This window comes from Neopelma chrysocephalum, unplaced genomic scaffold (assembly GCF_003984885.1).
Source record: "Neopelma chrysocephalum unplaced genomic scaffold, ASM398488v2 Primary Assembly neopelma1_23, whole genome shotgun sequence".
Lineage (NCBI taxonomy): Eukaryota > Metazoa > Chordata > Aves > Passeriformes > Pipridae > Neopelma > Neopelma chrysocephalum.
In genome coordinates, this window is record NW_020897691.1 from 14,445,903 (window position 1) to 14,460,708 (window position 14,806).

The 14,806-nt window shown below is 44.6% G+C and overlaps 1 protein-coding gene across 6 annotated transcripts in view; it reads left to right on the top strand.

The window, feature by feature from the left end:
• The first annotated feature begins 12,164 nt into the window (after window positions 1-12,164).
• The window catches only part of STXBP5 (syntaxin binding protein 5), a 107,259-nt gene continuing 104,617 nt past the window's right edge, over window positions 12,165-14,806 (top strand). For all 6 annotated transcript variants that reach the window (XM_027687672.1, XM_027687691.1, XM_027687711.1 and 3 more), the window contains exons 1-2: window positions 12,165-12,409; window positions 14,182-14,279. In XM_027687672.1, coding sequence (XP_027543473.1) covers window positions 12,257-12,409; window positions 14,182-14,279 — 251 coding nt within the window. In that variant the 5' untranslated portion in view covers window positions 12,165-12,256. The remainder of the gene's footprint in view (window positions 12,410-14,181; window positions 14,280-14,806) is intronic.

Genomic DNA, 14,806 nt, shown 5'->3' on the forward strand with positions numbered 1-14,806 from the left:
ACAGAACTGCTTGTTTGCACTTATTTGTGATGACCCATTACAAGTCCTGTTTCCTTTCATTGCCACTCATTATGACACTATGCAGTATTGGAAATAAACAGAACTCTATTTTAGTATCAAAAAACTGTGCAGTCAAATGAAAATATGCAACAAGTGAGACAGTGTGAGTGACAGATCAGAGAAGCCCAGGTTTTATTTGTTCTTAAATCATCTCTCACAAAAATGATGGACTCTTGTGCTTGGAAGTTACAAGACTGAGAGTGAAAAGATCTTTCCAATTACTCCTGTAATAGGAAGTAAGTGACATTGCATGATATAAATCTTAAAACTCATTTTCATATTAAGTCAAACAAAATGAACAGCTTTAATAATATCACTCATGTTACATAGGTATTCCCAGATTTCCTGATTTTAAATTTGTGAATAGAGCAACTTCATACAATTTTTCCTAAAAAGTCATTCTAGGAACATGTCCACACTTAATATACAAGAGAATAACTCGCTCACATTTGATATAAGGTTTATTTATGAGACACATTTTTATCTTCAAAAAAATTTGCTTTTTCTGAACTTCTAGACAAAAATAGTCATGACATAAAAAAACATGTCCATGGGATGTAAATTAAGACTGCTCTTCAGACATGAATTGCTGCTCTAGATGTAGGCATGAAAATACCAGGGCCCCAGGGGTAGTGCCAGTTCTGACTGTCTCTGCCAGCCCCCTGGGGCTCCCCATGGCCCAGGACTCCATGTCAGCCCCTGGGGTCATCAACCCCTGACCCAGAAGTGCTGCAGCAGGGCCAGTCTCCAGTTCGCTATGGCCTTGCCCAGCCACAGGTCCATGTCCCAGCCCAGCCTCAGCACATTCCCGTGGAGGTTCTGGTGCCCAGGGCCAGGGCTGCCCCCCAGACTGCCCGCTCCTGGCTAGGGGTGGCTCACACCCTGGCTGCCAGGCCCTGTCCCAGTGGACTACTATAGGCAGCCACCGATGACCCACAGAGCCACCAGCCCTCACAGAACCCTGAACAAGAATGTATTAAACCACCTTTACAATGAAACCTTCATGGCCCACAGTTAGTGTAGTTCAGTATTTATTATCATAGAAAATCATAGAATGGCTTGGGATGGAAAGGACTTCAAGGATCATCTACTTCTAACCCCTCTGTAACAGACAGGGACACCTTCCACTAGACCAGGTTGCTCAAAGGCCTTGCCAACCTGACCTTGGCTACTTCCAGGGATGGGGAGTGGATAGGGATATTAGTTAAGCTGGAGTGTTTTTTAAAAGGTTAGCTGCCATTTTTGCCTTAAAACCTTCACAGTGTAACTAAGGGCCATTCAGGCTCCATGAGGAGCTGTGTGCTGTATGCTGACGAGAAGGACCAAGGGAGTGGGACTGGCCAGGGAAAGGGAAAATGGATCTCCACACCCTGGCTGGGAGGGAGAGATGTGGATGCCCTCAGGTTGTGCCAGAATGTTCTGAGATTCTTCCAGACGCACCTCAACATTGTTACAGGGAAGCTACTTGCGCTACAGGTAATGGGAGAGATGCATATCTAGTGCAAATTAAACAGCTTCCACTGCAAATTGTAATTTAGGCATTTAGGCATAGCTGCATGCAGTACAAACTGTACCAAAGACTTGCACAACTAAACTAGCACAGCTTTATTTCTGTGTGTATCTCAATTTCCAGTTGCTAAAATTAAGACAATCTCTTTTTTTCCCATTAACCTGTCTGTCTTGCCTAAGGAGGGGGGGCACTCTACGCAGAGTCTTTCTCCCACTGTTTCTCAGGAAACCTCTTTTCAAACTGAGCATCTATATGGTCATGGCTAGGATTAGCAAATGAAGATTTGGAAAGGGGTCTACCCATGTTTGTCACAAGCGCGCTGGTGGCTAAAAAGGCCAATATGAGATAGGTTGCAAAAGGCACAGCAGAAAGACTCCTTAGGTGGTATATTCTGCAAGGCACGATTCTTTCTGCGTTGTCTTTTCTCCTTGAGAGTGATCCTACATGCTTTCTCAAAGGCATCAGCAGCATTATAGATGGTGTGTCTCCAGATCTCCCAATTGGAGGCCAGATTAGACCAATGATGACGATCAATATGGCCAAGGTTGAGATGTTGCTTCAGGGAGTCCTTGTATCTTCTCTTCGGGGCTCCTCTTTTGCGGCAGCCGGTGGCAAGTTCGCCATAAAGCAGGATCTTAGGGAGGCGGTGGTCCTTCATCCTTGAGATGCGTCCTGCCCAGCACAGCTGTGTTCTCAGCAACATGGCCTCAATGCTTGTGACTGCTGCTTGTTCTAGAACAGACGTGTTAGTCACATAATCTGACCAGTGGATGTTTAGGATTGTACAAAGGCAGCGTTGATGGAAGCGTTCTAGGAGTCGCAGGTGGTGGCGGTAGATGACCCACAATTCAGATCCATATAGGAGAGGAGACAGCACTATGGCTCTGTAAACACTGATCTTGGTACTTTTCTTCAAGTGTTTATTTCGCCAAACTCTTTTATGGAGTTTTCTAAAGACACTATATGCCTTTGCTAGCCTGTTGTCTATCTCTCCATCAATCTTACCATCCAAGGAGATGAGGCTACCTAGGTAATTAAACTGCTGGTCTGATTTGAGTTCTGATTTGCCAATGGTGATATGGGGATGATGGAAGACTTCCTGAGGTGCCGGTTGATAGAGAACTTCTGTCTTCTTTAAGCTGACTTCCAGCCCAAAGAGCTCAGTAGCATCTGCAAAGCAGGATGTTAAACGCTGCAGAGCTGCTTCTGTGTGGGCAACAAGTGCAGTGTCATCAGCGTAAAGCAGCTCCCGGACAAGATGGTTTAGGGTCTTGGTGTGGGCCTTCAGTCGCCTTAGGTTGAATAGGCTTCCATCAGTACAATATCGAATGCAGATACCATCCTGATCATCAAGGTCTGCCGTGGCCCTTTGGAGCATCATGCTAAAGAAGACTGTGAATAGGGTAGGAGCGAGAACTCAGCCTTGTTTCACACCATTCTTTATTAGAAAGGGCTCAGAAAGTGCATTGCCATATCTGACTTTGCCGTGTTGATCCTCATGGAGTGAGATGATCATTTTGAGGAACTTCGGGGGACAATATGGTAATGCACTATAAAATACAGGTATAATTAATAAATGTTGGCTATTCCTAAATGGTGCTGTAACCAGCCCTAACTGGAGTGCTACAGAGGAAAGGATGGTGACTCACAGGGAGATTTGTAGGAGCAGATATTAATGACTCCTTACACACCTTGCCTCAAGTAAAGCTCAAAACCATGATAATATATCAAGTTGCTGAACCTAATCTCAGCAATAAGTCTGAATTCTGGTCAGGACAATGCCATGCATTATAGAGCTTGCTGAGCTGATCTAATTAAAGCTTACCATTTCCTCTAGGCTTTAATTCAATCAGCTACCACATGCCAAAGCTCAACTGCCTCAATTAGGGCTTCAAAATATCTTAGATTAAGTCACCAACTGGACCTAAAGTCTATTCAAGAAGCTCACTGACGAGTGTCTTGGAACAGACTCTAGAAAAAAGTAAAGAATGGGAGAAATGAGAACTGTCAGGATCATTGACTTTAATAAGTTGGAATCTGTCCTGCATACTTTAGGTTTCTCCTACCCATTTGCCTTGTTACTCTGAAACAATTATTTGCCTAGTTAATTTCAAATTATTATGTTGCTCTAAAATTGGAGCACACTAGCATTTTCACTGGAATGTCTCAGCTCTCCTTGTATTTCACCTCCTGTTTCAGTAGTTGGGAGGGAGGGGAGAAGAGGAAGAAAGCAGTACTGCTTGCCATGCTTCAAATGAAGTTAAAAGCAAATAGAATGTTTTTACTTTTATCATAAATATTTTAATTGTCTTCAAATCTGAAATTTTCTTACACAAGAGAGCTAATCATAAAATTTAAATATATATATATGGTATTGTCATTCTGAAGAAGGGCTTACATACACAAAAAAAAATGGTAACATGGATGAAAATAACTGTACTAAAAAAAGCCTAAAATTAAATGAAGCATAGATGCATTTTGGATCTTCTAGCTTCAACATCTTTAAAGGGATTGTCCGCTTGCTTGCGTGCTTAGCTTTTCAGTTTATGTAATTCCCTGCTTTTAACTTAAAGTAAGAAGAAAAAATACCAGTGAAATAGTAGCCATTTTTAACAAAGGTTAATGTTTCCATAGTCTAAATGAGTACTTGTCTAGATCATTAAACTACTGTACATCAGGAATCCCCATCAACTAATGCATTGTAAGTACAATTACAGTAAAAAAAATAAGATTTTTTTTTCTTGTAGTGGGCAGTCACTTAAAAAGACTCATTGATGAAAGATCCTGTCTGAAATGGTACACTTCCTACAAAATACTGTATATAAACAGACCACTATATTTGAAAGACATTGCAGCACTGTAATTCTGTTTTAAGAATGGATAAATTAGTTTTGTCCATCATATTTTAGCTTTAATTCATTTAGTCTAAGAAAAACCTTCTTCACTTGGCAGACACTCATACTTCATTCTAATTTGGTTATTTTATAAAGCTTGTGTTGATTTCACTTCTAATATTTTGCTGTCTTTTAATGGAGACAGATTGTACTTCATATTTACTTCACTGTTACACGACTCGAAGTGGTACTGTAATAAGAAGCACTTGTATTATACTTGACTGAATACCATGAAATGTTTATGATAAATATATATGAAACAATATTCATTACTCAGTAAAGTATTGGCCCATATTTTTCAAGATAGATAATAGCCTTAAATTGTTTAAAACCTGTTCTGAATGTACTAGCATTGTTTACCTGAGGTTTTAATCCTGGCTTAGGCCTAGTATTAATGCAAAACTCAGAAAACAGAAATGCAGCACATGGGATGTGAAATTGTCATTTTTATTTTGTAATAATGTAAGAAAAATGGAGGTTACAGAATCTCCATCATCAGAGAGAATTAGACAGGACCCTGAGCAACATGTTCTGACTTTGAAGCTGGCTCCAGTTTATGACTTGAGTAAACCATTGGATCAGATGAGTGCCAGAGATCCTTTCTCATCTCAGTTATTCTGTGCTTATATAATTCTGCATTAATATGTCTTAAATACCCATCAGAATAGATCAAATTAAAGAAGCAATAAAAGGCAAGTAATGGTGTAAATTATGTACTGGTGACTAGTGTGTCATGCTATCAGTTGCGTAAATGATGTCTTCTGATGTAGCTTAATCTTACACATACTGTTAAGAAGGTGCACAGACTGAATTGATGGAAACATAAGGTTAATTACATGTTGAAGTGATGGTATAGATGGTGTTAAAATTAGAAATTCCTTAGTATCAGTATTCGTAATTTTGCTCTGGCATCTTAAGAACAACTACAACACATTAAGCAAACTTAAATATTAAATGTACATATTACCTGCTCCTCCCGTAAATCTTTACAATCTACTAGCAGTATCTGAATAATGACTTTCTTAAAAATATACAGAGACTGAAACCCCTCCATTTCAAGTGAGGGATGAATATTGTGAAATTAATTCTTACACAAAAAAGTATCAATAAAAATTATGATCAGTAAGGAATGGAAGAAATTGATAAAGGATAAGATACAAAGTATAACAGATGTGAATTTTAGGAGCCTAAGCACAACACTGCACTTCAAAATTGCTCATTCTATGACCGCCCTAGCTCTGATGGTGTTTATTCATGAAAATAAAATGAGAATTTTAATTCAGACATCTCATCTTCCACATGAGTAGACACAATCTAGATGAAAAGGTCTTGGAAGAGAATCTATCCTCCACTTTACATATTGACTTTTTTTTTCCAAAAAATAAAGTAGATAACAGAAGGAGACAATCTCTGCAGTTTACAGAGTATCCTCTTGGAAGGCCAGTATCCTGAATTGTAAACATTGCTCCTAGGACTGTTGATGCACTATAACCTAGAAAATCAAGAACAAAAAAGAAGAAATACTGCCACCAAAACTGCCTGTTTTGATTGCACAGGAGAATAACTTGAACGGTACAGGACAACTGAGATAGCTGTTGTAAACCAAAGTGTGAAGCAGGAGAGTAGAGTAGATGCTAAGGTTGAAACAACTCTATTCTTAACACAGAGCTGGCCCAGGCTCAAGAAAAATGTAGAAAAAAATAGAAAGCAGAAAAAATCAACAGACTACATGAACAAAAGAGAACTGTGCATTTTTAGTACAACATAAGAATGAAATTAATTAAGTGCCTGCACTGGCCAAAGAAGATTTGGATAAGCAGAAAAATAAATTACTCCTTCAGATAGTGATATAAGGAAGGGATTGGCTGAAGCCAAATCAGTAGACTATGCTGCTAGAACAACCTAACCTTAGGAACTAAAGACATGGCTGAAAATAACTAAAATAAATTTGAAAATAAAAACTGTGTTGTTAACATCCTTTTTAAATTTTCCTCATGTTATTTCAAAAGACAGATGGATGCTTAAGTACAACATTTTTTGAAGCATCTGTGTATCACCACATGAGAATAATATCTAAATAGGTCAACAGATAATAAGTAATACACATATTTTAACTAGATGCAGTAAATTTTTTGCAGTTTAATAGCTGACACTGCCTTTGTCTGGTTCAAGACAATAGGGGAACAAAGGTGCAAAGAAGCATGTAAGATACTGAGCAGGACGCTGTACAGCCTCTTTATCGAGTCTCACATTTCCATCATGTATTGCTGCTGTCGTTCATATTCCTTTTGCCTTATGTACTCTCCCATTGTAGCCATTCACCTCTTGTCACATAGCACTGGCAGTGGCCAGCAGTCAGACACCCAGGGTGGTCAGCTGGCAACAATTCCTTCAATTCTTCCAAGATAGCCATGCCACTTTCTTTTGCCATGCTATAGCTCAACACACAACAGCTACACTGACACTTCTGTATTATTAGCTATACTGGTTGTGCAGAACAATGCTGCAGACCCTTTCTAGTTCATACTTCACCAACCCATGTATGCAACTGGCATTATATTTGCTGACCTGAGCTGAAAGTGCAGGAATCTTGGTGCAGATTCTGTAGCAGTAGGATATGCCCTCTCTCTGCCATCCATGTCCATACAGCCTGATGACATCCATACAGAGGATGTAAGTCATGCTGCTCCATAGGTCTTTTATTAAGGATGCTCCATGATCTGTGTGCCTGCCAAAGACCACACAGGCTTCAAATGAAGAAACTTATCATTTTGGTATAGCCATGGTCAATCAGGATGTTTCTGAAATCAGTGAATCTACAAACCATAGACAGTTCATCTCCAATTGTGGTTATCCCAAGCACTAGTATAGCTTTTTTTTCCAGGAACTGATGAGCTAATTGACACATGCTTTTAATTTCCTTCTTGTTCATGGTTTATTCAAATCAAGCTGCAGAAACATCAAAAAACCCTCACCTGTAGCTGGATTTGTCACCAATGCAGATTATTGGGGGAAAAAAATCACAGATTTTTTTTGGCAACAGCTCTGAGTCTAGAAAGCTTGAGCAGCTTCCCAGCAGGCAGGAAAGAATCCAAAACTCACTGGAGCTGTGGTTACACTGCCCTGTCCAATACATTTGAGTAGAACAACCTGAATAAGATTACTCCAGAAATGTTTCCCAGCTTCTTTCTATTTATAGCAAGGAAATGTTTGGCTAGGGCTCAGTCGATCCTTACTGCAGTGTGAGTGACTAAGCACCATTAAGAAGTTCTCAGAAAAGCTAAGCATCTTTCTTAGTCTTCAAAGCCTGGATTGACTGACTTTCAAAAGCTTTAGTGCAGTTAGAGACCAAGCAGAGATCTTCAGGACACTTCCGATGGTCCATTTCTCATCTATGCTGAGTATTGTAATAATTATTATGGTGTGCAAATCACCTGGAGTACACTGCCTTCTCTGGATACAACCGGTAATGCTTTTGGAGCTTATGCACAAAGTATGACAAACAATATGTGTGGACCTGTCACTTCATTACCTAACCACTGCTCTGGATTATTCCACCAACTCTTAGCATCCATTATAACTGGGTGGGCTTTTACTCCTTCTGCCTCGTGTGGGACTACTATCATTCTCTTTCTTCTTCAGGTTAACACTGGTGGTACAGTCATCATGGCTAGGTTTCGCGAATGAAGATTTGGGGAGGGCTCTACCCACGTTTGTTACAAGCGCGCTGGTGGCTAAAAAGGCCAATATGAGGCAGGCACGTCCGGTTGCAAAAGGCACAGCAGAAAGACTCCTTAGGTGGTATATTCTGCAAGGCACGATTCTTTCTGTGTAGTCTTTTCTCCTCAAGAGTGATCCTGTGTGCTTTCTCAAAAGCATCAGCAGCAAAAACAAACAAACAAAAAACAAAACCAAAACCAAATAAAAAACAACCAACCAAAAAACAAAACCACAAAAAAAACCCCCAAAAGCTCATAAGCACAGTGATGACTGCACTCTGCAGTTAAGTTATTGTGATTATCTTGAGGCTAAAGACCCAACAAGTCTGACCTGCACCAACCATTGGTCTGTAGGATCGCATTGGTATCTAGGCCAACACTTCATGCCCCAGGAAGAAGTTCCCCATGGCCTCAAACTATTAGGAACAGTGGCTATTTATGCGGTATCTGTAGAATACTGATCAAGAAATGAGCAGGTGATCCTCTCTCTCCTTTTCTAGCAGTGTTAGCCAATAGGCAGGCAAAGAAGACCAGAGCCAAATGGATTCATTTGTGGCAGGGATTCACATGGCACTGCTGGGGCCCAAGCAAGTTGTGAATATTTAACACCGGCTCTGTCACAGCTGGACTCTGCCACAGCTGAGAACAAAAATTTAACAAACTAGTTGGGTCTGACTGCTTCTTGCCCAGCTATGCAAGACACTTGGACTTTGGACTGGGGTATAAAACACTGGAAAGAAATTTCAGACATCAGAGGCTGGAAGGTTAACATGAAGGAGGTTAAGCAGAATGGTCTCATTTGTAAACAGGATGTGGTTATTGTGTAAGAACTGGAGGCCCCAAAGAAGCTCTCAAATACAGCAGCTAAATCCTGTGAGATAATGTGGATGTTCGCTGAACTATAAAATTAAAAGGCCTATTACTGTTCCCACTGGCATCCCAGTGAACCCAGGGATTTTTTTTTCATGAATTTTCTAGAGGAAATTACTCTAAAATTTTTTACAGGAAGAGCTCTGATGTCCCAGGGAGCATTGGTTTGTTGAATGGCATCAACGAGGAAGTCTGAAGAAAGAGAACTGCTGTCCTCTCAAACTTGTGCATATTGTATCATTTGCCTAAATGTTTGCAAGTATAGATACAATGTTGCAATAATGAATGGGGTCTTCCTGGTACGTGCTAAGGTAAACAGAAAATCCAATCCAGTCTCTCCTCTAAAAATGTACAGTCCAATTAAAGAATGCATTCATGGGCCAAGCACATAGAAGGTAAGAAAAGGAAAGAAATTGTAATATAAAAAAGTGGGCTTTTCAAGTCCTTTAATTCGTCAGCCACTGTTTGAGGATGATTAATATTACTATAAATAATGAGGTTAGTTGCGCTATCAAAGTTGTAACTACGAGTTTTTGCAGGGCTTGGCCTAACACATACTGACAAGAGGACTCAAATGGACTATAACTTACATTCTCAAAGTTATACATGTATATGTCTTTACCTGTAAGTTTGTATTTACCATTCAGTCAAACATGGCCAAGTTCTCCAAGCTTTTTTCCCAGTTTATTGTGTTACAATAGGCGCAAGTGAGCAGATGGGAAAATAGACATTACACTGTAACTTATATACATTAACTAAAATATGTCACAGATAACTAAAGACACACTGAAATTGCACACGTGTCTTTTAAAATTAAGTTGATTTTTATATCAGATACTTACTGAACCTTAATTAAGTCTGATTATTCTATTTCTAGGTCTTTTGCCATCTCTGGAAGCATTCTTTCACATTTTACTAAGATGATTTCAGGAGATGTACTACAGTCCTGGTAGCACAAAAGAACAGCTGTGTAGTATTCACTTTGCAAGAATATGTGAACTGTCTCGGTTTCTTTCAAATGCTTATACATGGTATACCTGCTGGCAATATGGCTGTAAATTAACATGGGCTTACAGGTCTAAGAAGAGTTTGTGGATTTTTTACTTCTGATTATGATGATGGCTGCATCATAGCTCTTTCACTGCATTCCAATTATGCTTATCCCTCGGTGCACTATGACCTTTACTGTGCTAACAAAGCATGGATGGCTATCAGGCTGGAAACACCATCTGAAAGGACCATTTTACAGTGTGCAGAGCCTTTTACTGCTAAGGCATTCATGCTGTAGCTTGGAGATGACAGCCAGTGTCTTGAATCACACCTCTACAAGTTTTCCCTCCAAAAGTGATGATTGATCTTCCAGTTGATTTTAGTTGAAAAGGAAGTTCCATAATGAGTCACAAACAATAATTATCTCCACCAATTTAACAACGATTAAGACAAGTAATACTTGTTACCTGACCACTGACTAGATAATCCAAAAATGCAAACTAGTACTAAAAGAAAAATAAAAGCAGAGCACAGAATACCGTACAACAGCGGTTATCAGAAAGAAACGTTTTACACTGTGCCACCAGTTTACATTGGTCTTTCAGCCGTAAGAACGAATGGAAACGCCTTCGTAATCCCAGCGCTCGCTTGGCGACGCCAGGGACTGGCTGTGCCTCCGCCCGGGCGGTGTTGGCCCCTTTAGGCCACTCTCAGCAGGCGCTCCCAGGCCGGGGCCACATCCCCAGCACGGCGGTCGGGGTGAGGGGTACGGGGGGCTCACACACACCCCTCCGCTACCTCCCCTCTCCTCGTCCTCAGCCCCGCCACCGCTCTGCGCTCCCCCGGCCCTGGCGGCCCCGCTGCCCGGCCGCCGCCCAGGGCGGCACCACCACGGGGGAACGCCTGGCGCTGCCCCGGCCCCGGCCGACACCCGCCCCGCCGCCCGGGATGAGGCACAGCCCCGCCGGCCCCGCCGCCGGGGGATCTCCCGCGGGAAATACGCGTAGAGGGCGGCTCCGCGGCAGCCGCCGTGCACCTCGGGCGTCGCGCCAGTGGCAGGGGTGGCGCTGCCCACGGCAGAAGCGACCTCCGGCCGCCACCACCTGTTACCCGATGCCGCCCCTGCCCGGCCGGAGGCCAACCCTCGGCTACCACCGCCCCGCCGCGCCCCACCCGCGCCCCGCACGCCGCCCCGGCCCCTGCACGGCGCGGCGGGGCGGGGGGAGCGCGCACCGCCACATCCGGGTGCCGGCGCTCTCAGCGCGCATGAGCGGCTCCCCGCCGCTGCTGGGCACGGCGCCGCGGTACCGCCGCCGCCGCCGCCGCTCCTCCCCGGGGCGCTGCGCTCCGTGCTGTCAGGCAAGGGGGAGCGACCGCGAGGCGGGGGAGGCGCCTTCCGCGGCAGGAGGAGGGGGAGGAGGAGGGGGATGGTTGTGGGGGCGGGCAGCAGCAGCCGCTGGCAGCAGCCAGGAGAAGCCCCGCTGGTGACTGGCTGGCGGCACACGCAGCTCTGAGGAGGCGGAGGGTGCCTGAGCCTAGCCGCGGGGCGGGCGATTGCTGCCGCGGGGGGAGAGGCTGCGGCGGCGGGCAGGGACCGGCACACACACGCACACGCGCACACACACACACACGCGCACACACACACACACGCGCACACACACACACACGCGCACACACACACACACGCGCACACACACACGCACACACACGTAGGGACAGGTGACAGCGGCGGCCGCGGCTGCCACGATGTGAGGCGGGCTGTGCAGGGGGCGCGGGGGCTCCGCGGAGGGGCGAGGCGAGCCGAGGCGAGGCAGCCCGCAAAGCCTCGGCGGCGGGAGGGGCGGCTGGGGCGGGGCCGGCCGGGCCCGGGGCGATCCCCGGAGGGCAGGGCGCGGGGCGTGGAGCGGCCGCGGGCGGCGAGTCGGGACCGGCGGTGGCGGCGCTTAGTGGGCTGACCGGCTCCTGTTTGCTTGGCTCCAGTCTGCGTCTCCGAGCCCGCGGGCCCCGATGAGAAGCGCCCCTGCGCTGCCGGACTGACGCCTCGCCGCCCTCCCCGCGCACGAGGAGGAGCGCGGCGCCCCCGATCGCGGGCCGCCCCTGCACCGCCCTCCCCGACGGGGGCTCTTCTGCCGCCTGCGGGGCGGGCGGCGCGGCGGTGACAGCGCGGCGGCGGCGGCGAGGCCGGGGGAGCGGGAGCGCCGCCGCCGAAGACCATGAGGAAATTTAACATCAGGAAGGTGCTGGACGGCCTGACGGCGGTCTCCGCCGTCGCCTCGGCGTCGTCCGCCGCGCAGCAACAGCAGGCGGGGAACCGGGAGACGGAAATCCAGGAGACGCTCCAGTCCGAGCACTTCCAGCTCTGCAAGGTGAATGAATGCTGCAGCCCCGAGCCGGCTGGCGGCCGGGGAAGGGGGCGCGCCGCCGCGATGGGCGCTGCGGGCTTTGCTCCTCCGTGCCGAGCCTGCTGAGCCTGCCCTCTGCTCCTGTTTACTTGTTGGATATCAGTATTTCGGGAGGTGAAGAAGGGAAGAAAGCGGCGGGTGTAGCTGTACAGGTCTTGCTGCATTTCTCTAGTCATCTTTCTTGGAGAGTGTCAGGGTTTGTCGTCTTCTAGTAATACTGACCATGTTCATGAAGGCTTCGTAGAAAGAGTTGGATGGATGGGGAAAGGAGTGATACCTAGCTGTAGTGCAGATGTGATTATCGCGGCATTTGAGTAGAAGCCTCTGCTAATGGGCCCGAAGGACAGGGGATCTGTTGCTCTGCATTATTTGGAAATGCATTTTTCCTGTTTCTTTACGCCTGAAAAAGGCTGTCGTCGTTTGTGGTGGTTTCACTGCGCTGTGTTGCCTAGTTGCGATACTGCTATTGCAAATCTTCTCTACAGACAAAGTTCCTGTTTATTTATTTGCTTGTGTGTGATACAATAACTGCAGTTTGTCTGCACATTTCAGAAAATGATGCAGCGAATTAACCATGCGCTGTACCAAGAGGAATAAAAGCTGATTTGAATATCAATGCCCATTTTTAGCTTTGCAATGCACCCGTGGCCTAGCTTGACATGGATGAGCTTGTTTATGGATTCTCCTACTTGTTTTTTCTAGTATTGCAGGCATTTCTGCTGCTTTTGCAAGGTAGTCACAAAGGATGGGGAAGAGAGCAGAGCTGTTGTCAGTTAGATCTTATTTGCTTGTCAAATACAGAGAGTTGTGGGGTATGCCTGCAACTTCAGTTAAGTAGAAGGAGTATATCGAAAGTTTGCTGTGTGTTTATGAGATCCTGGAATACCTCTGTTTTAAAGTAAAGGTTTTGAAATGGAAAAGCTAGCATTTGTGTGGCTTATACTGTGTGTGTTTATAGTGAAAATGAGAGTAGATGACACTTTTATTATGTTCTCAATTCTGATTAATTGCAGCCTGAGAAGCATAATGGAGTTCTTGCTTGGTCAATTACCAAATTAGTCTTGGCTAACCAAAAAGCTAGAAGTGCCAATAGCTTCATATTAAGAGAGAATCCCATTGTTGAGGTGGCGTGGTTTTTGGTTTTGTTAATTCTGGGGCTGGCTGTTCTCTTTGGGGAAAGCAGAGGGTGAGAGTTTGGTTCTGTCAAGCTCAGGTTGGTTTTTTTCCCTGCTGAGAGAGGTTGCACTGTCACGTGGAGCCCATAAGGTTGAAATTGAAGGGATTCTCAGAAAAGCAAGTCTTTAGTAATTTGTAATAGTTCTGATGGCAAGTCTGGCTTTGTTGCCAAACTTGCAAGGCAGATCTCACATTTTAATAGTTTAGTGTCTTTGTTAGAGCTAAAAATAGGATTACTCAGGGAATGAAGTAGATGAAAAAATAAAATGCTGAGTTGTTACAGTCTTTGTACAGAAGAAATGTAGGATTCAAATTAAGTTTCAGTAAGTCTGACTATCACTTGGTGCTCAAGGATGAGTGAGTAATTATGACTGGAAAACATCGTTTATAATTGGTTCATGTAAGACAGCTGATTTTCTCAGTCTGTCATTTAAATGCTTTGTAGTTCCTTTTTAAATTGTGATTAACGCTGAATCCTGTTTTCTAACATACAGTATTGATTCTGTTTATTTTTGGTATCCTGCTTGACCCATCATTACTGCGATCCTCTGACTCGTTAGACCGTACGCCATGGTTTCCCCTATCAACCTTCAGCCTTGGCATTTGATCCGGTTCAGAAAATACTGGCCATTGGGACTCAGAGTGGCGCACTAAGGCTGTATCCTTTTGTATTCTGAAGTGGATTTAGTGCACTTTACGCAAGTGATGTTTTGATTCAGCTGCTGGAACCCTTCAGAAGTCTGGTGGGAACCAGGTATGCAGGAGGGGAGAAAAAAAGCAAGCTCTGTTTTCTGTTTGTGGGTGGCTTGGCTGTTATGGTTGCTTTTTGTGTCAGTTCAAGTTGTGTTCATGATGTGAGGCATGGCCGATCAGTCCCCATTATCTCGAGTTAATATATACATTTTGTAGAGGATTACTAGTGTGCTGACAGTTTACGGCAGTTGACTGCAAATCTAAAGAGAGACGTAGGCTGAGCTCTATTTTGTTGTTCTGCTCTATCCTTTGGGATTGAAACATTCTGTGCTGCTTGCTGAGGGTGGGTTTTTGGGGGTTTTTTTGGTTGTTTTTTTTTGGGTGGTGGGCTTACTTTTGCTGGGCTTGTTCCTGAGATAAGCTTTGTAATGCTGTAGTTACCTGCTACTAATTCTGAGTAGCCAGATGATGGTTTCAAGTGGTAACAGTAAA